At 41.0% G+C, this 27,754-nt stretch overlaps 1 protein-coding gene across 2 annotated transcripts in view; it reads right to left on the bottom strand.

The window, feature by feature from the left end:
• IQGAP1 (IQ motif containing GTPase activating protein 1) overlaps positions 1 to 27,754 on the bottom strand; it is a 404,955-nt gene that overhangs the window by 67,854 nt on the left and 309,347 nt on the right. For both annotated transcript variants that reach the window (XM_069071305.1, XM_069071304.1), the window contains 4 exons: positions 20,616 to 20,772; positions 15,427 to 15,504; positions 6,187 to 6,263; positions 281 to 348 (listed from right to left, as the gene is read on the bottom strand). In XM_069071305.1, coding sequence (XP_068927406.1) covers positions 281 to 348; positions 6,187 to 6,263; positions 15,427 to 15,504; positions 20,616 to 20,772 — 380 coding nt within the window. The remainder of the gene's footprint in view (positions 1 to 280; positions 349 to 6,186; positions 6,264 to 15,426; positions 15,505 to 20,615; positions 20,773 to 27,754) is intronic.

Raw genomic sequence — 27,754 nt, 5'->3', positions numbered from 1 at the left:
CTTTCTTGACTTCCTATAACTACATTGAGAAAACATGAGCATCTGCTCAAAATAAATATATTCAGAATGCCACACAAACATACATTTCCATAAACATTAAATAGGAATATAAATAAAAGGTAAATTTTTTTGCCTTTTTTCCAGCCCACTCCAACTGCACTCCACATCAGGACCATTTAAATTCTAAGTACATGAGTATGGGGATAGCTGACTGATGAGATGATTGACTTCTTTCATCCATAAACCAACCAAATTCACATACAAAAGTAGAGCTTTTTACCTGTGAAGTCAACCTTGCCATACAGGTCTTGAATCTGGGGAGCCAGCCCCAGTTTGAACAGGTACAAGCTAGAAAACAAAACATGTAGAAAGAGTTAGAACTCTTTGCTCTCACCTATACACTGTTATTAACATACAGCTAGCTCTACCTGTTTCTCTTAGAAGAATTAAGGGATAAGAGGGAATTAAAAAAAAGAACAAGACAATCTTTATAAATTCAAGTTCCCTATGTCATGACTTTTTAATAGTACAATTTATTTCTGGACTGTACCTTTACCTGCTCAAAAAAAAAAGTTTATTATTAAAGTCACATGCAGTAAAACTTTAGCTATCCAAAAATGTTGGGTTTTTGCTTAAACTGTTATAGAAGAAAATCTTTCTGAAATATATTATACATTTCTCTCCTTAAATAAAGACTACTAAATAAAAAAAAATCAAACTTTTCTTATTGATTGAAGGTCAATATAATGGTACAGAACTATACTATGGTAAAGTCTTCAAGGTCAAAGTGTGGAGTTTTTTCTCCCTGTACTAAAAGGCCCCAATGTTGCTGTGATTTTTGAATGCTTGGGTCTTTTTCAATCTTCATTCTACTTGCAATGTGACACTTCTGGTATAGTTAATGACTCTCTCCTGGCTACTCTTTGTACCCCGAACTTCTATGACCCTGCTCACTTCCTGGTTCTTCCCCCTTCCTGGCCTCTCTCAGTCTCTGCTGAATCATTACCCATCTCCTATCCTATAAGCAGGGTATTCTCTAAGGCTCTGTGCAGGGCCCTCTTCTCTTCTGCCTTGACATTTTCTCTGAGATCAAATACCACTTTTACAAAGGCAGGTAGCACCTACATCTACATATGCAGTCCTAATGTCCTCAACATCCACCCAATTGCCTGCTGGATCTCTGTACCATGATGTGCCCCATCAGTTCCTCAAAATCAACATTCTCAAAACGAAACTCCCATCCCTTCTACACTGGTCCCTCTCCTCCAAACTTCCTATCTATCTGCTGAGAACACAATGGTCCTTTCAGTCATCCACACCTATAAGTCAGACTCCAATGCTCAGTTTCTCCTCTCTTTCTCCAGTCAGTTGGTTTAAACTCTGTCTTCTAGAACATGCCTTAAAGCAATCAAACGCTACCACCCTAGTTCAACAGTTTGTTCAATCATTAAGTATTTATTAAGTACCTATAGGCCAAGCACTATGATAGGCACAGTGAGGACAAAAAGACAAAAGTAAAACAGTCTCCGACCTGAGAATCACATTCTATTTGGTGAAACAACACACAGTATAGGTATATACAAAATAAATTCAAGATAATTTTGTTGCAGAGAAGTGTTAGGAACCTCAGAGAAAACATACTAATGTTAACTGCTTTTAGCCAGTGTTTTACATCATCACTTAAGACTTTCTCACCCACTTCACACTCACTTTCTACACTGCCAGTATATACCAATGAACTCATAATTTGCTGAAGTGTCTAAGTTTTCAGCAACAGAAGGAATTACAGAAATGAGATAAACGTTTAGAGATCTGGATCCAAATTAACTGGGCTAATGTTTGCTGTACAGCTCAGGAATAACTATGCTTTAAGGAAGGGGTAAAGATAAATAAAAACACAAGGCAAGAAGGTAGCAGCTAATAAGGACATGGGAGCATAACCTGCTTACAACTTCTTTTTAAAAAGAGATGAGAAAATAAGGAAATGAAGAAGGAAGGGAGGGAAGGAGGGAGAAACAAGCATTTCTAAAGGCCTGCTATGTGCCAGGCCCTTTGCTAAGCACTTTATAAATATTTTTCTCATTTGATCTTTAAAGCAACCCTGGGAGGTAGGTGTTATTCTTCATTTTACAACTGAGGAAACTGAGCCAGACACCAGAGACACACTTACATTAGAGAAAGTGTCTGGGGTTAGATTTAAACTCAGGTCTTCCTGGCTCCAGGTCCAGCACTCAATTTACCATGGCTTCTTGCAGGGAAAAGGAAGCTACTCAAGCACATCTAATAAAATCAACAATGGGCCCATTGGAAGCAGACCACAAAGGACTCCCTTACTGCTGTCAGAAGCACTGCACCAAAGTCAGACCGAGCTTCTAAAAAAGTCAGAAGTGACAGCAAGAGGAACAAAATGTTCCATTCCTAACCAAAGTCTTCATTCTGTGCATGAACTGCTTTGAGTCTTGGTGGCCTAGTTTTATTTTAAACGAAGGCAAGGGCTTCTAGCACATTCTTCCTTTCAGGTGACACACTACTGGTCAAGGTCAGATCACTTTCCATTAAAGTGCAACAGAAGAAAAGGGATCACAATTCACACTCAGAGCACACAACTCAGAGAGGTTTTCTTAGAACTGCCTAGAGCTACCAAGGAATGAGAAAACAATATCTTCTTGAGACACTGCTTTGGGAAGTTATCTTTACATAAACGGAGGAAGGCCTGAGCTTCAGTTCACCCTACAGAAAGGACAGGTCCAGAGAACCCTCTGTTGGCTTCTCAGGCACAGCCATCACAGCTTATCTGTCCAGGGAGGCCAAACCACACTACCAAGAATCTGCCAACTGGGATCCAGACCCAGCCCATCTGGAAATCCTCCTATATGGAGGCATTTTAGGTGCTGCCAACTTGGACCCTACACACTCAGACAAGACTTTCCTGAGCATTTACTACTAATGATAATAGCAAACATTTATGCAGAGAACACCTTAAGGTTTTTTAGTGCTTCACATACATCATCTATTTGCTAATCCAGGAGCTCTGCGTACAAAGGAAGACAAGAAAGCTAAAAACAAAATCCCTCTCCTTAAGGAGATGACAAACTTAGCAGTGGGGGAAAAAACAACTACATAAATATGCCCATTTTATTTGGTACAAAGTTCATAAGCCAAAAAAAATTTTCTTTTTCAGAGACAAAGACTCAAGAAGTAGAAAACAATCCATTATTAAATGCTAAATCATATTAGGCAGCTAGGTAGTATAAGGCAGTGAAGGGAAAGACAAGATTTGAAGTCGGAAAGACCTGAGCAGGAATCCTGTCTCAGACATTTAAGAACTGTGGGGGCCCTGGACAGCCTTTCTTGGCCTCCATCTATAAAATGGAGATTACATATTATAGCACCCACCTCACAGGGTTGTGGTGAGAATCAAATGAGCTAACATAGGTTAAGTGCCTTTCAAACCTAAAGGTGCTATATAGAGGCCTTGCCAGCTACCATGACTGTTTTATGGCCAGTAAGTACCACAGGTGTTCAGAAAAGGTACAGCCAAGAGTGAACCAGAATAGTCTGTGTCCATAAACAAGGCAAGACTTGAGCTGGAATCTGGAAAGATGGTGTGATCTGAAGAGGAGGAGAAGAGAGAGGACAGCTCACAGAGGAAACTGCATGAACAAAGACTCAACCAATCATCTCTTCCTTCCAGTCACAAGTCAATTGATACTGTCTTTAAGGGGAAACATCCATGATTTTAAAGCAGCCTGTGTGCTCTATTATAATGCTAATGGGAATTTGAAGATCTTGCCTGCCCCTTAATAAGCCTAAGTGAATTTAAGGACCTTCCCTGATTTGAAAATATATTCTGTCCCCTAATAAGCTGAATATGGTCACATGGTGACTATATGGTGGGAGGGGTTTGCTGAAGAGTGGAGCAGAGCCCAACAGGAGAAGCTTGCTTAGGGGAGGCTTGTTTTTCAGGAAGGTCCACAGAAGTTACTTTGTAATTAGGCAGTGGGTCATGAGGGTTGTAATGTTTTCTGACCCTGAAGAAGGCTATATATACCTCTGAGACAAGGTTCTGCTTTGGGGCTCACTTTAGGAAGAGTTGTATGATCTGGCCAGAAGAAACCCTGGGCAGCCATTGAGCCCCCCAGCCTTGAAAACTCAGATGTTGGTGCTTCTCTCTCTGGGAACTAACTGTATGTATGTGATGGTCAGACAGCTGGAAGCCCTGTCTGCTGAATTGTGTTATTTTCTCTGTTTATATTCTTGTCTGTTTGTAACTTCTGTTTGTATTCTCTGAAGTTTAGGGTGCTGACTTTTCCCCCTGAACTAGGTAAATGACACATGTTTGATTATAGTGAGCTTGTTAACCCTCTCTGAATCACTTTCCTTTAGGAAAGCAGATCCAAGAAGCTGTGCTAGCAGCCATCCTGAGTGTGCTAGGATGCTTGCTGTTACATCTCCTTGTCCATCTGCACTCATCTTCCTTATGTGTTTGCACCACTAGATTTCTGTGCTACAGATTCTCATCAGATCAATGAGAGGAAATGGGAGAAATGTGTAGTTTAAAACCACACACCTATTTCCACAGACATTTATAGATCAGACAGAAAATACCAGTAGACAATGACACTTCATTTTCTACCACATTCATTTTGATCACAGCTCTGTGTTCTCTAACCAAGCTGACCATCAAATAAACTAAACATATTTCCCATGACAGGAGAATCACTACTGCACAGTTCCTTCCCCCATTGGTTATTTATCATCCTGAACTTGGTTTATGACTAGAAAGTGGAAGCAGGTCATCTTTTACTGACACTCCAGAAGACCTGAGGCAGGTCAATTATATTCCAATCTTCCTATTTGTCAAATAAGGGGTGAGGACACTGCCACCAAATGGCTTACTGGGTTAGCATGAGTGTTAACTAATAAAAACTAATAAACAAATGGCCTGATGCCACCACCTTCTACTGTGTGCTTTGAGAGTCAACTAATGAGCACAAAATTACACCAAAATTACTGAGCTAACCAAAGTGAACCCAAGTTGTTTCAACTTGACTGTTTGGATACTTTACATTCAATGCATTCAAATGGTTCTTCCACAAATATTTTGAAGGAAGTTATATATTTCTGGTGAAATTTAGTGTAATACTAAAGAATTAGCAAGAAATTCTTAATTTATGATTCAATTTGCCATGTTATAACAAAATAGTACCTATAAAAGTTTTCAAATGGACAAATATAATTTTTAAAAATAGACAATGAGAAAAAAACAAAAAACCGGGGCAGCTAGGTGATGCAGTGAATAGAGCACCGGCCCTGCAGTCAGGAGGACCTGAGTTCAAATCCAGCTTCAGACACTTAACACTTACTAGCCATGTGACGTCAGGCAAATCACTTATCCCCAAATGCCCTACCTTCCCCACTCCAAAAAAGCAAAAAAAAAAAAAAAAAAAAAAAAGATAATTAAATTGCAACTACGTGTTTCCCCGATAATAAGACCTATCCCGAAAATAAGCCCTCCCCTTACTGTGTAAGATTCCTCTAAAATAAGCCCTCCCCCGAAAATAAGCCCTATTGAGATTGCTACTGTAGTGAAGGTGATCCCCTGAGCTACACGCTACATTACGGTACCCTCTGTATGCACCGCTCCCCCCGCCCCGGGTGAAACGTATGCCGTGCTCTGAGCTGCATCCAATCAGAGCTGCAGCAGTAAGCGCGTCATCCTGTTCTTCCCCAGTGATTTGCTTATTGAATAAAGGTACATTTTTTTGTTCACATTTACCTGTTTATTAAAATTGCTGTCAATGTTCATTAAAATAAGCCCTCCCCTGAAAATAAGCCCTCTGCTATTTTTCTGTCCAAAAAAAATAATATGACTGTCTTATTATCGGAGAAACACAGTACTTGGCTAAGACTGGGTAAGGAAGGGAGGGAAGGAGAGGGAGAGAAAAAAGCAGGAGTCAGAGAAAAACAAAAGACAAAGACAGAAACAGAGACAGACAGAGAACGGCAATGAGTGACAGAAAGGATTTATAAGAACTTTTTCCTGCAAAGTCAGTTTCTACCAGTTTCCCAATTCTTAAACCTGATGCTTCATGCTCCCCAGTCCTATATTCATGAAACACAATGTGCTTACTATATTTAGGCTCTAAGATACCACTGCATTCTTTTTTCAAGGAGACTGGTTACCTGAGTGCATGGATGCAGTAGATACAGCGTGGCATGTTCTTTCGATCATAGATGTCTGTGGTTTCAGGGTAAAAAATCTGCCCAAAAATAAAAGCAGAGTAAGGTATAAATCAGTAATCATTTCATCTTACACCACCCAACAATAATACAAAATATACGCACATTTATTATCTGGGATAACAACAGGAAAGTTTTCTAAACATTCTAAGAATCCCTCCCAGTCATTTTATTTGTAGCATGAATGCAGTCTTGCCTGCCTCTACAAACATGGAAGGGGGGGAAGGCAGCATTCTGGGTCACCTTCCTCTTTGTCTGGCCTCCCCTTCCCTGAAATTAGTGCCAGAAGACCTTCAGGGTAAGACTGTGCTCACATCCTAAATAGGAGGCATCAAACTCAAATAGAAAAGGATCCCCATAGGATGCACACTGACTAGAACACCACAAATTAAGATTAATCTATGTTGCACTGTGCTTTATTTTATTAAACATTTCCCAATTAAATTTTATTCTGGTTCAGTCCATACTCAGTAGTTTTTCAGCCACAAGTTTGTTGGCCACTTCTGTTCTAAAAGACCAGAAGTTCTGATTTCACCTTGACTTTTGGAGTATGTAAACTCTGCTTGTCTTCTATTCTTTAAGTAATACAGATGGAACATGCCCACTCTACCTGTATCATGCAGGATCTCCATTCTCAGTCATCTAGTTTCACTGACTTACATGCAAGCTAAGGGTCCACACAAGCCTCTGGCCAAACTCTCATCCTTATCATATCAAATCATGTCTGTTCACTGTACTCTGCCTTTTGGAACCTGGTCCCATTCGATTAAGGTCAGACCTGAATTAGCCTAATGTACCCAGAAACACACAAATGACCACCTCTGTTGCAAAATGAAATTAATCAACATTATTGCTTGTCCCAAGTATTCACAGACCACTACAGGTGCTCAAGAGGAGTATAAGATGTGGTTCCTAAGAACTGATCACCAAATTGGATAGGAATAAAATACAGGAAAATAATTAATAAACCATAATAATCAATATCATTACATATTAAACTATAGCATGGACTATAAGTGTTGGAAGAAAGGAAGATCAATGAAGGTGGAAGTAGTCAGGACAGTGCTCAGGAAAAAAAGTACAATCCAACTTAACTGGGACCCGGAAGCACTATTCAGGGGACTATGGCTAGACAAAGAAGAGGGGAAAAGATATTACTGAAAAAAGGAATAACATGAGGAAATACACAGAAACAGTAATGAACACATTGTTAACTATGCTACAGGACAGAAGGGGGTCATATAATCATATTATGGAGAATTTTCAAAGTCAGGCAGAAGTTGAATTCAACACAAAAGGTCACAAGAAGTCACTGTAGGGGTTTTTTGGTTTGTTTTGGGAGACTGTCTAAAATGGATGGGGAACAGTGATGCCACATGGAGCCTTTGACTGAATTCAAACTTCACAGAACAAATCCCCTTACTAAAAGGATTTGGTCTGTAAAACTTGGACTCAATCAAAAGACCACATCCAAGGACCTAAAAGGCCACAAGCTGCCTATCCCTGCTCTAAAAAAAATGAGGAGTGACATGAGAATAATTTTCAGGAAGACTGGTCTGACAGTAACTGACAAGAAGTCTTGGAAGGAGAAGAGAATAGAGTTCAGAAAAGAAGGCAAACTAGGAGCCTATTAAAATAATTAAGGCATAAGGTCATAAAGGCCTAAATGAAAGATCATAAGGCAAAAAAAGTCTAATAATCATAAATAAAAAATAAGGTGATAAAAGGCCTTAAAAAGAACTCCAAGGTGTGAAAATTGAGTGTTACTTGTCAAAGAGTATTGCCACTCACAGACAGAGACTATAATTTGATAAAAAGATAAATTCAATTTCATACACGATGAGCTTGTTATAAATCAGGACACCTAAATGAAAATGAAAAGCACTGTTCCAATGAGAAGAGAACTAAGGATAAAAATGGAAGAATCACCAACATGTCTAAAAGTCATTAAAAATAATATCAACATGTCCCTTGCCTCCGCCTCCCTTGGAAGGAGGGGAGCTGCCTCTTCTCGGAGTCTGTCAAGTGCTAGACACCTTCTCTGAACACCTAAAACTCCGCAGCAGCAGCCTTGCTCCCCACCTGGGCATCCTCTGCTGCTCACCATACCTCTCCCTACCCCCAGCTGTCTTCCCTGGGACCACTTCGCCCGGAGGCCCAATTTCTACAGACAATGATAATCCACACGAACTCATTCTTTAGTGATTAATATACTTCCACATTCCAATCATACCCTCCCTACCCATCCTAATGACCATGAAACCCCAACTGCCACTGACTAAAACTGTTCTCTGTCCTTGATGTTCCCTTAATCTATCCCCCTCAACCCAAACTCTAAAGCTACCCACCACTGCTTCACTGGGCTCTCTAGAATGCCTTTAATCTTTCCTTTTCTTGCTCAACAAACATAGTGACACTCCCTCAAACACCCTAATTTCTCAATTACTCAACTTACTCAACTCATGTGCTCAGAAATAAGATGGAGAAAATCACAGAACTGTGCTGAATGCACTACAGATTTATGTTACAGAACCTCAACAGGGCCCTCACTCCAGGCAATCCTTTAATACCACCTTATTGATTCACTATTCCACTCACTGCAGTAGCTTTTCTAAGCCTTTCCACCCCTCCTCGAACTTCCCATGATTACTCTTTCCCTCTTCCTTCTTGGCAGAGAACCTTGCCTCATAATTTCATTGAAAAAAAATGAGAGCTCTTTCCCCTCCCTTCTTGATCATCTTGCATCACTTAGAAGCCTTCTATCTCCTTCACCTCATCTCATACAAGTAGGTGGCCCTTCTTATAGCCAAGGGAAACTCCCCTGCAGGCACCATGGATTCCAATCTCCATCATCAGACCGATGGCTAATCTTTAATCTCTTCTTATCTGCTGGCTGCTTCCCTCAGGCCTAGAACAGTATTCACACTGCCTCCATCCTCAAAAACTAATTTAATTGTACCATCTCTAATAGCTACTGTCCTATCTCTTTCCTCCCTTTGGGGGCTAAATTCCTTAAGAATGAAGTAAAATAGGTGCCCTAGCTTCCTTTCTTCCCATTCTCTTCTTAATTCTCAGTGGTCCAGCTTCTGACCTCATCATTCACTTGAAACTGCTTTCTCCAAAGTTACCAATGATCCTTCCAGCCTTTCACAAAACAGACTATCCTCTTCTACTTGAAGTTCTCCTCTTTGGAACAGTGATACTGCTCTCTTCTGGTTCTCCTCCTACTTCTCTGACCACTCCTCTGTCTCCTTTGCTGAATCTTCATCCAGGCCACATATGCTAACCATGGATGACCCCAAGAGCTCTGTCCTGGGCCCTCTTCTCCTCTCCCTCTGGACTATTTCATTTGACTTTCTCATCTGCTCCCATGGATTCAATTATACTCTCCATGCTAATGATCCTCAAATCTACTTATCTAGCTGCAATCTGTCTTTGTCTGACCTCTACTTCTCCCAAATGGCTACTGGACAACTCAAAATGGATAAGCCATAGACATCTTAAACTCAACATGTCCAAAACATAATAAAGATAATGAGTTTACATTATCTTTCTCCCCAATTCCTCCCCACCTGAAATTCTCAATTATTGCCAGGGGTATGACCATGCTTCCATTCATCCAGGTTCGCAACACACATATCATCTTTGACTCCTCACTCCCTCTTATCACAACCAGTGATGGGGGGCAGCAGGTATAGGGGGAATGTAAGGGAGGAGAAGATGATATGAATGAAAGTACAACCAAAGATGGAAAGGGGGGCCAGGGAAGCTGGGTTTTCAAGAGGAAACCAGGTCTCAATGAATCTAAGAAGACAGAAGAAGCAAGTCCCAGTCATTTCCACCTTTATCAGGAGGTATTTCTACCTCTTGAACATGCCCCTTGTTCTCCTACAAGACTGACACTACCATAGTGCAGGCCACCATCCCCTCAAGCCTGGTCTACTGGAATGACTTGCTAGTTGGTCTCCCTGCCACAAGCTTCTCCCCACTCCTGTCCATCCTCCATGAGCTGTCAAAGTCATCTTCCTAAAGCACAGCTCAGACCACGGCATGTTCCCTCCTCCCTCTCCCCATTCAATCAATTCCAGTATCAAATGCAAATCACTGCACACTGCCTTCTTGCTGATCCTCAAGCAAGACATTCCATCTCCTAAATGTCATTTTCACTGGCTGTTCTCCATGCCTGGAACTGTCTCCCCCCTCACCTCAGCTTCCTTCAAGTACCATCTTCTGCTGCAGCCCTTTAATCTTACTGCCTTCCCTCTGAGAATATCTCCAATTTATACTGTATACAGCTTGTTTGTCCACATGTCGTCTCCCCAGTTAAGAGTCTGGGCTCTTTGAGAAGAGGGATTTGGGGATGGGAGCTGAGAAGGTGTCTCCCTTTGTATCCCTAGCACCTAGCACAATGCCTAGCATATAGTAGACACTTCTTAAATTCTTGCTGACTTAGGATAGAAATTAAGATAGACTAGATTAAAAAGTAAAGTACTGGACTTTGTGGAATATGCACAACTATAAAGTAAGGGATGGAAAAGATGCCATCAAATTAAAAAAAAAAGAATTGGTCGGGTATTTAAGAGGAGAGACACTATAATATAGTAGGAATGAAAGAGTGTCACAGAAGGGGTTTAAACAGTATTTATTGAAAGCATCTGAGAGACAAAGGAAAACAAGACCAGGTAAAAGTCACTGGGCTATTTCTACAACTGGCTCATTTACACATTTACACAAAGTCCAAGCTTAGCAATTTGAGAGGCCTATTAGAATCCAATAAAAATTATTATTTAAAGGTATGTATGTATGTATGTATGTATGCATACACATAAATGTAAAAACATACTCATATATGTATACATCCCCACAGTGTAAGTCTGACCTATAAATTATATATATATGTATATTATATATATGTGTGTGTGTGTATATATATATTTTTTTTTATATCAAGAAGTATTACACTCCAAAATGATGTGCCAGTATGGCATAGCTAATATGGCATTTGACATGGTATCAGGAAGATCTTGGTTCAAATCCTGCCTCAGAAGCTGTCTGGCCCTGGGAAACTGACATAAACTCTGTAAAATGATGCAATTGGATTTGATAGTTGCCAAGGTCTCTTTCAATCCTAAATCTACGAACCTATGAAACTATTTTTGAAGCACCACAAGAAAGTACTTTTAATCCAAATAATTCAAAGCTGTTACCTACCTAACACCTCACTGCCAACATACTAATTATAATCGACCATGAATGCTTTCACAAAATCGTGTATGTGACTCAAGAGAGCATGCTGCTGTCAATAAAAGCTGAGCAGCACAATTAAAATCACAGGATTTTATAGCCATAGCAAGTATTAACAGTGCTCTTCACATCACTGCAAGAAGAGTTAGAAAATCTCTGCCCAATGGGGACACTAGACAGGAAACAAAAAAAAAGAGGAACAGGAAATTACAGGTACTTAACAAAACCAAGCTAGCACTGTCATTGCTGTAAGAATTAGAACACTTGCATTTCCTGACTTTTGTGGGGCTCAATTCTCTTAATTCTCTCTGTGTACAGAAAGGAACTTTGATACAATTCTGAATAAGAAGGAAGAGAAAATATTCATCTACAAAGGTTCACATGTAGAATTTTAATGCCATAAGAACATCAATTAAATACTTATAAGGGACTGACCATGTGAGGAGCTGTGCCAAGAATAATGGATACAAAATAAAAAACCAAAAATAATGCCTACCCTGGAAAAGCTTTGATTCTAATGATGGAAACAACACACGCATAAATAGGGTTATTATTCAAGATAAACAGGGAGTAGACAGAAGGCAACCTTAGGGAGAAGGGCAGCAGTAACAGTAACAGCAGCAGCAGCAGCAACAGCAGGGGGACCCAGAAAAACCCAAAACTCAGCACTGAGCAAGGCCCTAAATGTCCCCTCATGTCTACCTAAATTTCTCACCTCTATCACAATGGAAATATAAAGCTCTTAGGTTCAGTGACACTGTTACCTGTATTTATATTTTAAGTTATAAAACATGGCATTTAAGGATTTTAAGGGAGACTAGGGAAGCTGGATGTCACTTCCCTAATACCACACATAAAACACAGGCAATTCCCTAACATCACCAAGCCAAGGGAATTTACAGCAAAAGTCATCAAAGAACTATCTAAGGAAGAGGAAGGAGGGAAAGGGAATCCAACAGGAAAAACTTTTTCTACCTCCAAATTTAAGTCTTATGTTGGAAGGTCTCCAAAATTGTCTTTACACTTGTTAAAACCAAACTTACATATGCATCTATAGTGAAAGATAATGAAGGTAGAGAGTGGAGATTCATTACTGGTATTAAGGTACATAAGGTCATTAAATGAGAAATACAGAATAAAAGGAAGGAAAAACTGATTCCCATCTCAAAAGAGGCAAACTAGCAGATTAAATAATATTTCATAAAATATTTCGGATGCATCTAATAATTTTAGAAGACTTAAATGAGATAATAACCATTCAGTCAACTAGAATTTATTTAAGCTCCTACTATGGACCAGGCACTGTGCTAAGTACTGAGAATACAAAGTAAAGCAAAAAACAGTTCCTATTCTCCAGGAACTCAGAGCCTAAATGGGGAAGACAACACACCACCCCCTGTGGACTAACAAGATACACACACGATAAAGTGGAGATAATCTCAGATAGAAGGCATGGAGATTATGAAGAACTGGGAAAGGCATCCAGCAAAAGGGAGGACTTGCAGAAAGACAAGAGGCAGGACCAAGAAGGGAAAGCCTTTGAGGAATGGGGGCCAGTCAGGACAGAGAATAACTTGTTTGAGGAACGGCTAGGAGGGCAATGTGGCTGGATCGAAGGGCCCCCTGCAGAGGAGCATGCCTAAGAAGCCTGGAAAGGTAGGAAGGGTTTTCAGAGCCAAAGTGAAGATTCTACATTCCTGACTCCCATCTCCAACTGCCTTCAGACAGCTCACACTGGATGTTCTGGAGTCATCCTGAACTCAGCTCATTATCTTTTCTCTCCATCTCGAGACTTCCCAATAATTATGGAGGCCATCATCCTCCAGGCACCTAAGTTCACCGTGACTCCTGACTATCTCTCAACCCTCCATTTCCAATCTCTTGCCAAGGCCAACTAATTTCACCTTTGCAACATCTCTGAAATATCCCCACTTCTCTGTGACTTTGCCACCTTCTCTTCTTCTCTTACCTGCTCAGTGGGGTCTCCCTGACACCGGTCAGTTCTCCATTCAGTCACCAAGTAATTCTCCTAGGGTGCCAGTCCAACCATCTCCTCCTCTGACTCAATAAACTCCAGTGGTTCCCCATCACCTCCAGCATCAATTACAGAGTCCTCTGTTTGGAAGTCAAAGCCATTCATAACCTAAACCTTCCCCCCACCTTTCCAGTCTTCTTACACCCTACTACACACTCTTCAATCCAATGACCCTGGCCTCCTGGCTATTCCCCCAACCAAACACTGTATCTCTTATCTCCAGGCACATTCTCTGGCTGCCCTGGAGAATTCCATATCTGGAATGTTCTGCCCTCTCATCACCTCCTGGTTTCCCTAAATTTACTTCAAGTCTCAGACAAAAGTCTACCTTCTACAGGAAGCCTTTCCCGATCCCTCCTAATTCTAGTGCCTTCTCTCTGTTAATCACTTCTTATTTATTCTGCACATAGCTTTTTGTACATACTCCCATGTTGTCTCTCCCATTAAAAGGGGAACTCCCTGAGGGCAGGAACTTTCTTTTGCCTTTTGCTGTATCTGCTTATTTAGCATGATGCCTGTCATACAGTAGGCATTTAATAAATGCTTACTGCCTGAATGACCACTGGAGATGACCAGGGTCAGGGGAGGGATGGAGCTAGAGATGGAGAACTGGAGGAGGGTAGGGCGACATGGTCAGGCCTGTGCTCCTCCCACCCCCAAGCAGGCTACAGCAATAGTCCAAGTTTGAGATGATAAAGTTCTATACCAGGGTGACAGCAGTGTCAGAGCAGAAAAGGTGCCATATACAAGAGATGGGAAAAAGGTAAAAATGACGAGGACTTGGCAACCGATTGGATGGGGTGCAGGGAAGGGTGAGTGAGGAGTCAAGGACAACACCTTGTTGTTAGCCTGGGTGTCTAAGAGGATGGTAGTACCCTCAACAGCAATAGGAAAGGTAAGAAGGAAAACAATAATAAAAGACTTAATCAGAATGCTGATCAATGTAAATAACCAAGCATAACTTCACAACATTGATGGGGAATCAGTAGGCTACAAGTATAAAACAAGGTCTACATTTTCAAACATGGTCAATGGCTTTCTCTCCTATGCTTAATCATACTTCTTTATTTCAAGAGGCAGTGCTATTGGAATGGAGGGACAGTCACTGGAAAGTGACAGCAATTTTTTTTTAAAAGATCAAGAAAATCTTTTCTTTAATTTTTTTTAAAATTTTTTTGCTTTTTGGATGGGCAACTGGGGTTAAGTGACTTGCCCAAAGGCACACGGCTAGTTTTTATGTTAAGTGTCTGAGGCTGGATTTGAACTCAGGTACTCGACTCCAGGGCCGGTGCTCTACTCACTGCGCCACCTCGCTGCCCCTAGAAAATCATTTTTAAGACAAAACTAAATGCTAAATTGAACAAACAAGCTTGACCAAGAAAAGAGTTGAGAAAACAAACTTTCTTCTCTGCTTGGCAGAGGTAACAGATTACAGGTGTGTACCACTGCACATCCTTTCCAACTGGGTGTTTTTTTCCTCTCTTCTATTCTCTTTCATGAAAGGCTCAAAAGGTCAGAGATGAGAAGAAGAATATATTTTGAATGAAAGTAATGGCAAAAAAAAAAAAAAGATAAAAATACACAAAGGGGGGGCGGCTAGGTGGCGCAGTGAATAGAGCACCGGCCCTGGAGTCACGAGGACCTGAGTTCAAATCCAGCCTCAGACACTTAACACAAAAACTAGCCATGTGACTTTGGGCACACAACCCCAATTGCCCTCCAAAAAGCAGAAAAAAAAAAAGAATGAAAGTAATGGCAATAAAATATAATGTTAACTTGAAAAGACTTTAGAAATCTTTCTTAAAGACTTAAAGCAGGATAAGAAATTTCAAAAAATGCTTTACTGAGTGAAACACCCTCAAGTTCTAAGATAAAAAACTATGCAAACACTCAGAAATATCTACCTTAGGCAGCCCAATCTCAGACATTGCATTCAGCCACTGAATCACGTTATCGGTATGACGAAAGTGAAGGCCAGTTGCCTGAAACAAACAAAACAAAACACATTAAGCATAATGAAACTACACTGAGACAAATTCCAAGTAAATGCTGTTCTTTCCAAAAACCTCAGTTAAAAACACCCCAAGGTCAACTTAAATTTAATTTCAAAATGCAGCATTACACATCAATTCCCTCCAGCCTATACTGTCATTCACGTTTCAAGGAAAACAAACCAGAAAGTCTCAATTCCATTTGGTCACAACACAAGTAGTGGGTTTTCTCATACACATTTAGTCAATAAAAGCCTTTTACATATACTATCGTGAAAATACAACAGCACCTTACACCCTCCCCTTACCTCTACCTCTCAGTAGCCTCATTTCCTGCTACTCCGACTAGTTATTTGGCACTTGGTACTTTCACTGCCTTCTTGCCTCTGCATCTTTATGTTCCCAAGGAGATCATGAACTCCTCCAGACCAGGGACCATTAAAGCAGAGGAGTGAGTGGCACAGTGGAGAAAGGGCTACATTTGCAGCCAAGGGAATTAAAACCCCCAAGTTGCCTCATGTTCCAAAAACTCAGTTTCCTCATCTGCAAAGTAGGGACACCTACACAGCTGTTATTAGTCCTTCATTTTCAAAGCGGAACAATGACATATGGGTGATGCCTTGAATTGGATATAAATGAGGCAGAGCTGTACATATTCATCAGCCTCACTCTCTTGCTGAGTCATCAAAGTTCAGTGACAGGACAAAAGTCAAGATGCCTGGTGACAGTCAGGGACGCAGTGGATCAAGCTCTAAGTGCTCTCATGTGCCCATTCCACCAGGGGAACTCTTCACATGCGTGGAGCAGACCCCTAACTCACTGATAGGTCTGAGGCCTGTCAATGACCCTCAACCTGATTTAACTCATCTGCCAAGACAGTTTCAGGGGCATGTCCACTGTGCACACTACAGCTGCTAGGAGCCACAGGTGAGAGTGAGGGGAGAGCTGGGGAGAGGTGGACACCAAAGGCGGAAGAGCAGCCCTGAAAAGTGAGGAGCAGGTCCTCCCACTCGAGACACTAGTCCTCACTGAACACCTGTCTCATAAGCAGCTGCTGAAAGGTTGGAATGAAAGGTGCACTTTGGAAACCTTAAAACACCATAAGGAGGCAGCAGAGCCCAGTGGCTAGAGCACTGGCCTTGCAAGACAGGAAGGCCACAGTTCAAATTCGACCTTGGACATTTATTAGATACATGACCCTGGCTAAGTGCATCTCCCTCAATCTCACCTTGCTCGCCTGCAGAATGAGGAGGCTGGGCTCAATGGCCTCTAAGGCGCCCATTCTAGCTCTAAATCTCGGATCCTCCGATGTTAGTCAGTCATTAAACACCAAGCACCTACTCTGTGTCCAACACTGTGCTAAGTGCTGGGGGACACAAATGAAGGTAAAAGACAATTCCTGCCCTCAAGAATCTCACAATCTAATAAGGGAACAACTACACGCAAACAATTAAGTACAAAGTCTACACAGAATAAATCAGAAATAATCAACAGAGGGAAGGCACTAGAATTAAGGGGGATCAGGAAAGGCTTCCTAAAGAAGGTGGGATTTTGGCTGGGACTTAAAGGAAGCCAGGGAAGTCAGGAGGAAGAGACGAGGAGGGAGAGCATTCTAGGCACTGGCAACAATGCAAGGAGAAAATGCAGTCCCAAAAAGCCCTGTCTTTTTGCAGAATAGCAAGGAGGCCACTGTCACTGGACTTAACAGTACATGGGTTAGTGTAAAAAGGCTGAAAGGGGGTGGAGGGCAACAAGGGAGGATTAGGAAGAACTTTCAACACCAAAAAGAAGATTTTATATTTGATCCTGGAGATAACAGGGAGTCACTGGAGTTGACTTAATAGAAAAGTAATATGGTCAGACCTGCACTTCAGAAAATCACTTTGACAGCTGAGTGGAGGAAGGACTGGAGTGAGGAGGAGAAACTTAAAGCAGGAAGACCAACCAGAAGACTCTTGCAATGGCCCAGGCATGAAGTGATGAGGGCTGGTACCAGGAGGCTGGCAGTGTCAGGAGAGAACAGGGCGCCTTCAAGAGATGTTACAGAAGTGAAATCAAAAAGCTCTGAAAGCTTTGAATTGAAATGCCTTACAGGTAGCTGAAGATAAGAAACAAGATCAGCAGAGAAGTTGTGCCTAGACAGATTTAAGAATTATTAGCATGGAATCTGAATCCATGGGGGTAAATGAGATCACCAATTGAGACAGTATCAAGAAAGAAGAGAAGATGGGGCGGCTAGGTGGAACAGTGAGTAAAGCACTGGCCCTGGAGTCAGGAGGACTCGAGTTCGGTTCCGGCCTCAGACACTTAACACCCATACAAAAAAAAACCAGCCGTGTAACCTTGGGCAAGTTACTTAACCCCAACTGCCCTCCAAAAAGCAACCACAGTTAGCTGGTGTGACCTAGATATAGATCCAGCAGATAAAGAAGGCGCAGTCAGACAGAAAAGGGGAGAAGCACAATAGAGCAAGGTCACAAAAATGTAGAGAGAAGAGATTTTCTTTTTTTTTTTCTTTTTTGCTTTTTGGAGGGCAATTGGGGTTAAGTGACTTGCCCAAGGTCACACGGCTAATTTTTTTTGTGTGTGTGTGTGTGTGTGTGTGTGTGTGTGTGTGTGTGTGTGTGTGAAGTGTCTGAGGGCAGATCCGAACCCAGGTCCTTCTGACTCCAGGGCCGGTGCTCTATTCACTGTGCCACCTAGCCGAGAGAAAAGATTTTCAAGAAGAAAAGGATAATCGACAGCATCAAAGGTTGCAGAGAAGTCAAAGGGAGTAAGAGTAGGGAAAAGACAACTGGTTTGCCAATTAAGAGATCATTGATATCTCTGGAGAAAGCAATGATGAACTAAGGTCAGAAGCTAGAGTGAAGAGAATTAAGAGAGTGAGAGGAAAGGAAATGGGGACGCCTATTGTGGCCAACCTTCTCAAGGAATTTAACCACAAAAAGAAAAGAAATATGGGAGGATGATTAGGGAGGATGAATGGATCAAGTGAGGGTTTTCTGAGGATGGGGAAGATATGAGTTTGTAGTTTGTAGGTAAGTGAATGAAGATAAAGTGGGGTGGGGATGATAGAGGAAGCAATCTGTTGGAGTTAACTGGAATGGGATCACTTGTGCAAATAGAGAGCTGGCCCTGGCAAAGACAAGGGTCACCTCATGGTTTGAGACAAGGTGACTGAGAGAGAGAGAGTGGCAGAAAGCTTCTGGGTGATGTCAGATGAGGAGGAAAAAAGACGTATCTCTTAGCAAATGGCATCAATTTTTTCAATAAAATGTGAGGCAAGGTTCTCAGCCAAGAGGATCAGGGCGTGAGAACCATGGGAGATTTGAGGAGGGATGAAAAGTTCTGGAAGAGTTATTGTGGTGAGTGGGAAAGTGAGCTACTTAGGACTGCATTAGCAGTAAAGCCCCAGTTGAGGTTATATAATAAATTTTCAATGGACCCAGTCAGCACAGTTTCATGATTTGATCCATTTTTGTTCAGAAGCATGTGTATAGGAGCAAAATAAGAAGATGGTAGAGGTGATCCAAGGCTGAGGCTTGGTAAGATGTGATCAGCAATACTGATAAGGCAACAAGAGACTCAAGAGAAGAAGATGGTAGAGAGCAGCAGGGTCAAATGCAAACAGAAACGGGGGCCACTACATCCCACAGAAGGATCCCTGCAGGTCACAGATTGACTCAGCTTTCAAATGTAATATCGTATGTTTCATTTTGTCAGATATTTCATGTGGTTCGGCCTGCACTCAGGAGTATTGTGGGCCATGTGTTTGACATTTCTAGTGTAGAGGACAGCATCAGTGATTCTTCTTTAGCAGAATCTTGTATCCCAGACTCAGAACTAGAGGGGTCACCTGGGCCAATCTCCCCATTTTACAGATGAGGAAAAGGAGGCCCCCAAGAGGGGAAGTGATCAGCCCAAGGTCACTCTCCTCATTCTTGGCAGAGTTCCTATTTGAATATAGGTTCTCTTAATGAAGAAGAGAGATCTTTCCCCTGCCTTCTGCTACCTGCCTCAAGCATCTCTCTCATCTTCTTGAAGCACCCAGCACAGTGCTCTGCATCAGGAAGGATTTCAGGACCTAGTGAATCCTCCTTAGAGTGACCCCTAGACTGAGTTTCCTTTACGTTCTAGGAGTAACTCTATGGATCTATGTTCCACATAATAATGCTCACAAGTCCCTACCAGTGTTCTTCCCATTAACAATCTGCCAGTAGACACCATTAGCTCTGAGCAAAGGCATTTATAGAGATAGCAAGCTGCTTCTTTCCTCAAGTGACTCTGTCACTAATTATCTGTGACTGACACAAAGTACCGCCATCCTATCCCTTCCATATCTTTGCAATTAGGAGCTCAAATCCCTGGCAATCTGGAAAATCTGTGTAAAATTTTTTAGCCCTCCTTTCATACCAGAGAAGAAATCTGAATTTTTTCTTCTTCTTTTATGGGGTGTTTACAGTATGTTATTGTAAAATCTAGGTTGATATTATACAATAATATACATTATGTTTTATGCATTTCTGACTTTCTAAAGTTATCTGTGTCATCCTCTGGCTCTCATGTGTTGTATGTCGCTTCCCCAAAACTCACAAAAAATTCCCATTTAATTCCTTATGCCAATCTACAATATATCAATGTGGAAGGGATATTTATATAATGTCTCTTCTACCTCAACTCGAATTCTTTCACTAAATGACTCTCCAACTGTTCAATGGGGTGTCTTCCTCTGTGCAAGGTGCTGATAGACATAAATAGTAAGAAAGCCTAACCTCTTCCATAAACTACTTCCCAGCCTGGACTTTTCTGAAATAATAACTCTGTCCCTAAAGCTTAGCTATTTTATGTTCTGCTATTTCAGTAAGATTATTCTCTTTAATTCCTTCACAGAAAGCTGTTCATACATCTTAAACTAACTTTAACAACTGAATAGCATGTGGTGATACCCCACCCCCACCACCCTGGGAGGTCACTGGTCAAAAATTATCTCCCTTACAAATGAAAATCCACATTTCTCAATCCAAAAAAACCATCAGTCACTCTAGTCTTTTCTTTATCAAGTCTACAGACATTTTTAAACCTAGGAAATAAGGAATGCGCACCTTGTATCTGGTCTGCTCCCGATCATAAATCTTCTTCAGGGACACTACTTTGGGAGAGAAGAAGTTTCCAAGTTTGGCGAGGTAAACCCCATTCCTTAGACCCTCCTCCAGTTCTGTAGTAGGAGGCAGCTCTTCACTGAGACAAGCCTCCATCCACCTGCAAACACACATACACACACACACACACAAAAAGGACATAAAATAAAAGATGAACTTTTGAGTTTTTATTTAACATTTTAAAGATCATTTCCTTACTTTATGGGAAAGGTTAGGGTTAGTCCAAGCAATAATTCAGAACACAGTACAAATGTCCTTTTCTCCTAATCCACAGAAAGTTGTCAGGAACAGGAGATTGGGGGGGGGGGGGGAAGAAATCTTTATATATCCAGCTATTCTTCATGAAATCACAACTATATGGCTGGAAATGACATGAGAAATCATCTGATCCAATTCCCACCCCCCACTTTTAACTGATGAGGGAACCAAGGCTAAGACAGGCTGACGACCCCAGCCACATAGTGTCAGAGATAAGATTTGAACTCAGATCCTCTTATTTCAAATCTTTCCACTCTGCTCCAGTGCTTTTTCTGCCCTGCTCCACTCCAGTAAAGTAGCAGAAAATGCTACCTACTGACAATTTGAATATTTCCCTAACCAGACATATGCTGCCACGTGGATGTCAAAGCCTTTTGCTACCTGCCCTCTGAGATGTTCTTCAAGCCTTCTGAGGATATAATCATGGTAACTCAAGCCTGACAGAGGGCAACCACCCACCTCCTCAGAAGATGAAAGAAGTTGCTGAGGTCCTCCTCTATTTCCTAAAATACAGCATCTTTCTGAACTTGGTTTTAAAGTTCCTTTCTTTTTCTCTTTTTTGTTAAAAGAATAAATGAAAAGTTAACTTATAGTTGAAATACAGAAGGTAGTATTTAGGAACAATGAATAATCAGTCCTCAGGTAACTTTAATATATCAAAAATCTATTATTTTATTACAGTACATATTTCCTCTATTAACACAAAATGCTACTTCTCTCCACCTTAGTAGATGACTTGTAATATATATCTTGGGAGAAAAGAAAAGTCATCACATGATGGCTAAAAGTGTAGTTATCAACCATTCTAAACCAGCAAGGATAGTCCTCACATCACAGCCATACAGTTCATCATCTAACATATACTTAAAACTATTCCAGCTTGAGAGGCCTTGTCAAAACTTTAGAAAACCAAAGGTCACCCCAACACCACAGTGGGACATCGAAGAAGTCTTAAGATTTTTTTTTTTTTTACAAAACTTCCAATACCTCCAGGAAAGCCAAACTAATATTTCCTCATTATGGTACAGATGGATAATATAATGAAAATATAAGGAAATAACATTTAAGTAGACACTAGGTAAAGACATTTTTACAAAGCTATCCTCACAATCCCACTCCCTTCTACAAATGAAAAAACCCCAACAAACTAACAGATTGAGATTTTTCTCAACAAACTAACAGATTGAGAAGAGTAAATTTTTCATAGTTTGCACAGGAAGCACAGGCTGGCTATCACCTTGGTATGGTCTTGAAAGAAATGGGTAGAACAGAAGACTATCCCAGGGACAGAGCAGAAGGCAGAGATGGAAGAAGTGCTTATGCATGTCACAACACTCAACATCTCTCAGCGGCAGATCAACTGCAAAGAGAGGATGAAGTGACTCTGCTAGCACCACTTCCCGGCCCAGTCTTCTCAACAGCAACCTGGCATCCAACTTGTGGGAGCATGCCATGAAATATGAGAGTTTAACTGAGCACAAGTAAAAGGAAATATGACCTCACAAACTGAATAACTTTTAAAAAGCCTCAAAAAGTAGCACTGACAAAAACATAACAGACATTTTCAGACACACCCAATGCATGCATTTGTTTTTCTAGAAGAGAAGGTGTTGGGGGGGGGGGGGGAAATGAGGGGAGGAAAGTGTTAGTGGTGGTAAAAAAAAAAAAAAAGCAGAAAAGAACATCAGTGAAAAAATGTCAGATGCACAGAAGAGAACAGAAAAATATGAAAAGGAGATAGCAAAGCTCCAGTTTCATGTAGAGTCTTCTTTTTCTGTCTTTTGCATATGGAAACGATGATGATGTTGACAATGATTACAACAATGGTTAACATTCCTGCAGTACTTAATTTGTGGCAGGCACTGTGCTAAGCACTTTCCAGTTATTATTTCATTTGATCCTCACAATAAGCCTGGGAGGTAGCTGCTATTACAATCTCCATTTTACAGATGAGGAAAGAGAGACCAAGCAACTTGCCATGGGTCACACAGCTAGGAAGCATCGGAGGCCTAATGTGAATTTCGATCTTCTGAAGTCCAGGCCCAGTGCTTTATCCACAGCACCAACTAGCAGCCCTAAGGCAAGATCCGGTTGTCAATGTCTATTAAGTTTATAAAAAATAATAATAATCTAAATTATCCAGTCTGATTGTATCATGGTCTGTTTGATAAACTGCAGAGGCCCCCTTTTACCTCTAGGATCAAATGTTCAGTCCTCTGTTTGGCCTTCAAAGCTTTGCTAGGCCTTCCTTCTCCAGCCTCCTTCCACATCATTCTGCTCCATGAACTCCATGATGCAGCCACACTGGCCTCCTTCCCATTCCTCACACACAACACTCTGCTTCCAGTCCCCATGCCTCTGTACTGCCTGAAATGCACACCAGCCTCATGGCCATCTCTTGGGATCGCTACCTCATTTCAACATTTAACACATGAGCAACCTTCTACATGAGGCCTTCCCTGATCTTCCCGGCTGCTTATGAGCTTCCTCCCAAAACTCCCTTGTACTGATTTATAGAAATAGATTCTTCAGTTATTTGATAGATCCAGGCTGCTTTCAATGCTTCTTTAGAACAAGTATTTCTTTCATCTTTGTACCCCCTGGGCTTAGCACAGTGTCTGACACAGAACAGGTGCCTAATAAATGCTTGCTGACTAACCGATTCCAAGTTACTAGTCTTGGTTAGTCCCTTAAGACACAGAAATGATATGAAAATAGTTCCTGGCTTCAAGGTACTCATACTTTACTTAACACTAAACATAAACAGAAATTGTAAACTTTATTGCCTGAGTTCTTTGAACCTTGATATATCTTAAAAATTACCTGCATATAGGTTCTTTTTACAAAACAAACAAACAAAAAAAGATTAATTTGTAAATCTGCTTTTATCTACCCAGAAGGCCACATAAAGTTCATAACTAATATTTCTTCTGCATCCCCAGGTAGAAATCCTTGTCAAAGAACTGACATTCAATCAAAAGGCTTATGCAATATTTTCCTTCTTTGTTCAAATGATTAAAAATAAATTTTTTAAAGAAAGTAAATGCTTAGCCCCACCCATTCTACCCTCAGCAAGACAAAGAAATGACTGATCAGAGAAAGCTACCAGTGAAGACAGAAAACAAACCAAGCCCATAAGCAGAAGCTCAAAAATGAAGGACTGGAATGTGAATTGGGGGCTAAGAAGAAACCAGTGTAACAAGTTCTGAAGAACATGTGATGAAAGTGGTTCCCCAGCTTCATGCAATCCAGAAAGGGAACATACCAATGCCGGAAATGCCCATTCCAAACCACTAAGATTCAGTTCCTCCTGCAACAATCCTGCTGCTGCCTTCACTCTCATAGAGGGTGAATAATGGAACATCTTAGAGTCCTAGAAATCTTAAGTTTCTTGTTTGGCCCAATTTTCTATACTACGGGGCCAGAGTAATTCATTAGCTTTAGTTTAAAATGAGGCTATTATCTATACCTGTAACCAACCTAAATTGTAGGCCTAAAGAAATGGAATATCAAAGAAGTAGGAAAAATTCATCTTCCTTCCTAAGCGACTGACCCTAATACAGACGCACTCCCATATAAACTGAATTGGATAGATTCATCAGTCCATTTGCACTAAAACTAAGTATAACCAAGTTCCAAAAAGGGTGATTATGTTACCATAAAGGTCTATTAATTTCAACCAGGATTTTCAAGATCCTCAAATTTAAAAGCTTGGGACAGGAAGTGATAGCTTCAAATACATAACATTCATAACTGAACCCATATTATGTTTGCCTGTAGCTAAAGGTATATTGCAAGGCATACAATAAACTTTTAACCATAAAAGAAAAACTCCCAAATCATACTGGACTTAGGTCTATCAATCCTCCCTCCCTGAGCACTCTACAGCTATAACCTGCTAAATAGCTACCAATGAGTAGTTTTTATTGTATTTTTGGGGGGAGGGAAGAGACAGAAATTGTGAACCATAAGGGTATGGAAACAGGTGAACTTCCTGTACTGAGAAAACAGCCATATAATTTATTCCACAAGTAGCAGCCCGTAAACCAATACTGGTCAAAACCTAAATTTTTATAGACAATTACAAGTCAAAGTCCTCAGTTAGACTTAAACCCAAGCCATAGATAGTACAATGTAAAGTACAATGTAAAAGAAACTGGATTTGTAGGAGAAGGGCCATGGTTCAAAGACTGGTTCTGCTACTTACCCCTCGTCTCACTGTGGTTAAATCACAACTTCTCTAGGTCTCTGTCTTCTCATATGTAAAATGAGTGGACTGGCCTAAAATGACCTCTACATTCCCTTCGAGTTCCACATCTATGCCCTTAGGTATAATAAAAGAGTTTTCCATTTCTCTAATACTATTATTTAATAATAATAATGACAGCTAGCTTTTCTAGAGTGCTTTAAGATTTACAAACTTTACAAATATCTCATCTGATCCTCACAACCACACTGAGAGGTAAGTGCTATTATCCTCATTCTACAGATAAGGAAACTGAGGCAGGCAAAGGTGAAGTGTCTTAACCCAGGGTCTGAGGCCAAATCTGACACCAGGTCTTCCTGACTCCAGGGGCAGGGCTTGATCCACTGCACCACCTAGCACTGCCAACTTACTCTGTGCCTAAAATCCTGATTCTTAGCAGTTTCCCAAAGTGAAAAGAAAAGTGATAAGAAGTCAACACCACTCATTCATTTCAACTGACATTTACTGACCACTTTCTATGCACAAAAGGCCTGGGTGAGGCACAGAGACAGGGACAAGTCCAGTTCCAGTCCTCAAGGAGTTTAGAATCCAGCAAAGATTTCTGTTGTTCGTTGATGGGTTGGGGGAGACAGGAAGAGGACCAAAGGGCCTGGCACACAGTAAGTATTTAAATAAATGCCTGTTCACCAACAACTGATTGATAGTACTATCAAAACCCCAGTTTAGATCTCCTTAACTACTCTGTGAGATGTTCCTCTGACATCCCCAAATCTTATCAGGCAAGTTTTTAACAAGTAACTTCTCAGAAACTGGCCCCCTTTTTGAAAGATAAAATTTGACACCTCTCCACCCCTTTCTCTTTATCATTCTAATATTTCTCCTACCTCTGTCAAAGGATAAAAATCTATTTTCATCAGGTCAAATCCTCTGCCCCCTAGCCTAGAAATAAATGTTGCAGCTTAATTACTAAGCCCTTCCCAGGGCAAAAATACTGTAATTTTTTTAAGTGTGCATGTTAGAGCAACACACACACATGTTAATCTACAACTGGATCAAATATACTGAACAACTTTCCTATCTCATTTTGAGTCAACAGCCTACATCTTTCTCATTTCTTATATATTTTTATATATAATATATAAATTATATATAATATATAAAAATATATTATGTATTTTTATATACTGAATCTCATTCCTTCAAGATTATTAAAAAAAAAATCCTGTTTCCTCCCTACTCTAAAAATACAAACAGGGTCTTACTTCCCTATGCTACATTTCTGTCTCTGAACTGAATACAATGTATGCTTACAAGGGTTAATCTGTCTGAAAGCAGAGAGGAATCTTCCAAGACAGGAAATCAAATATAACCCAATAACTTTCCTCCCCATCAAAAAAAAAATTGTCATGGTCCTAAAAAAATAACTGGGCCCCACTTATCCAGAGATCAAACACTGCTAGTAACCTCAATGATTAGCAACATGGTCAAGAACTGGGAAGTACATGCACCCCTGTGCATGGGCAGACATATACACAGTTAAATCAGCCATAAATTCATGATTCTGAAACCTAGGTAAGACTAGAGACATCTAAGGCCCATACCCAGACAACTGCATACAAAGACAGCAAGTAAATCAGAAGAAGCCCTGGAAATGGAGTAGCAAGAAGGGATGGCAGAGGACGACAGAAGTATGAAAAAAATATCCTAAAAACAATATCAGCCCAAAGCACTTAGGAACATTCTGCAAGAGGCAAAGGCTGCTGCCTATCTCCTCTCCTACTGGAGAGGAGAAAAGATAAGGTAATACTTCCCTAACCTGCTATCATGGAAAGGCTGACCTGTTCAGAGCCTTTGAACTTGTCCTTTAGTGCCTCTGACTTGGGGCAAATTCTTTTACCTCTGGCGCCTTTATTTTCTCAACTGTAAAATGAGAGCACTGGACTAGATGATTTCTGAGGTCCCTTCCAGATGCAAATCTATGACCTGCATGAGAAGAGACTGCTGCAAACACTGCTCAGGCCTGGTTCCTTGTGCATGGAGGGCTATATGCAGACTGATACTGGAAAGTGACAGTAAAAGCATCAATAATACATTTTTAGAGTACATGGAGAACGCCACAATGAGCTCCTCAAGGGCCTCCTCTCCTTGGTCACTGCCCCCACCCAGGTGAGGTGCCTCTCCCCACACACACACACACACACACACACACACACACACACACATGAATGACTGCAATGAGCTGCTGGGGCGTCTGCCTGCCTCCCGCCTCTCTGCATTCAGCTGTCCACTGGATCTCCCTATTCTTACCCCAGCACTCTCCTATTCAATCAACTGCAGAGGTTCCCTAACCCCTCCAGAATCATATGGAAATTGCTCTTTTTGGTATTCAAAGGCCTTCACACACTGGTCCCTCCCCTCCCTTTCCCAATGCTCTTACACACAGTACCCCCACCAGGTCTCAGATCCAGGGACAGGGGAGTACTGGCTGTTCCTCAAACAAGATGCTCTCTTGTCTCAGCCATTTTTACTGCTGTCTCCTCTACCTGGAATTCTCCCCTCCATCTTCATCTCCTGACTTCCCTGACCTCCTTCAAGCGTCAGATAAAAGTCCATCTTT

The sequence above is a fragment of the Petaurus breviceps genome, unplaced genomic scaffold, assembly GCF_028583685.1.
Source record: "Petaurus breviceps papuanus isolate PSGF00001 unplaced genomic scaffold, PetGlider_PUasm1.0 90825, whole genome shotgun sequence".
Taxonomy (NCBI): Eukaryota; Metazoa; Chordata; class Mammalia; order Diprotodontia; family Petauridae; genus Petaurus; species Petaurus breviceps.
The sequence above is the reverse complement of the archived record's forward strand: the minus strand, read 5'-3'. Positions and strand labels throughout refer to the sequence as shown.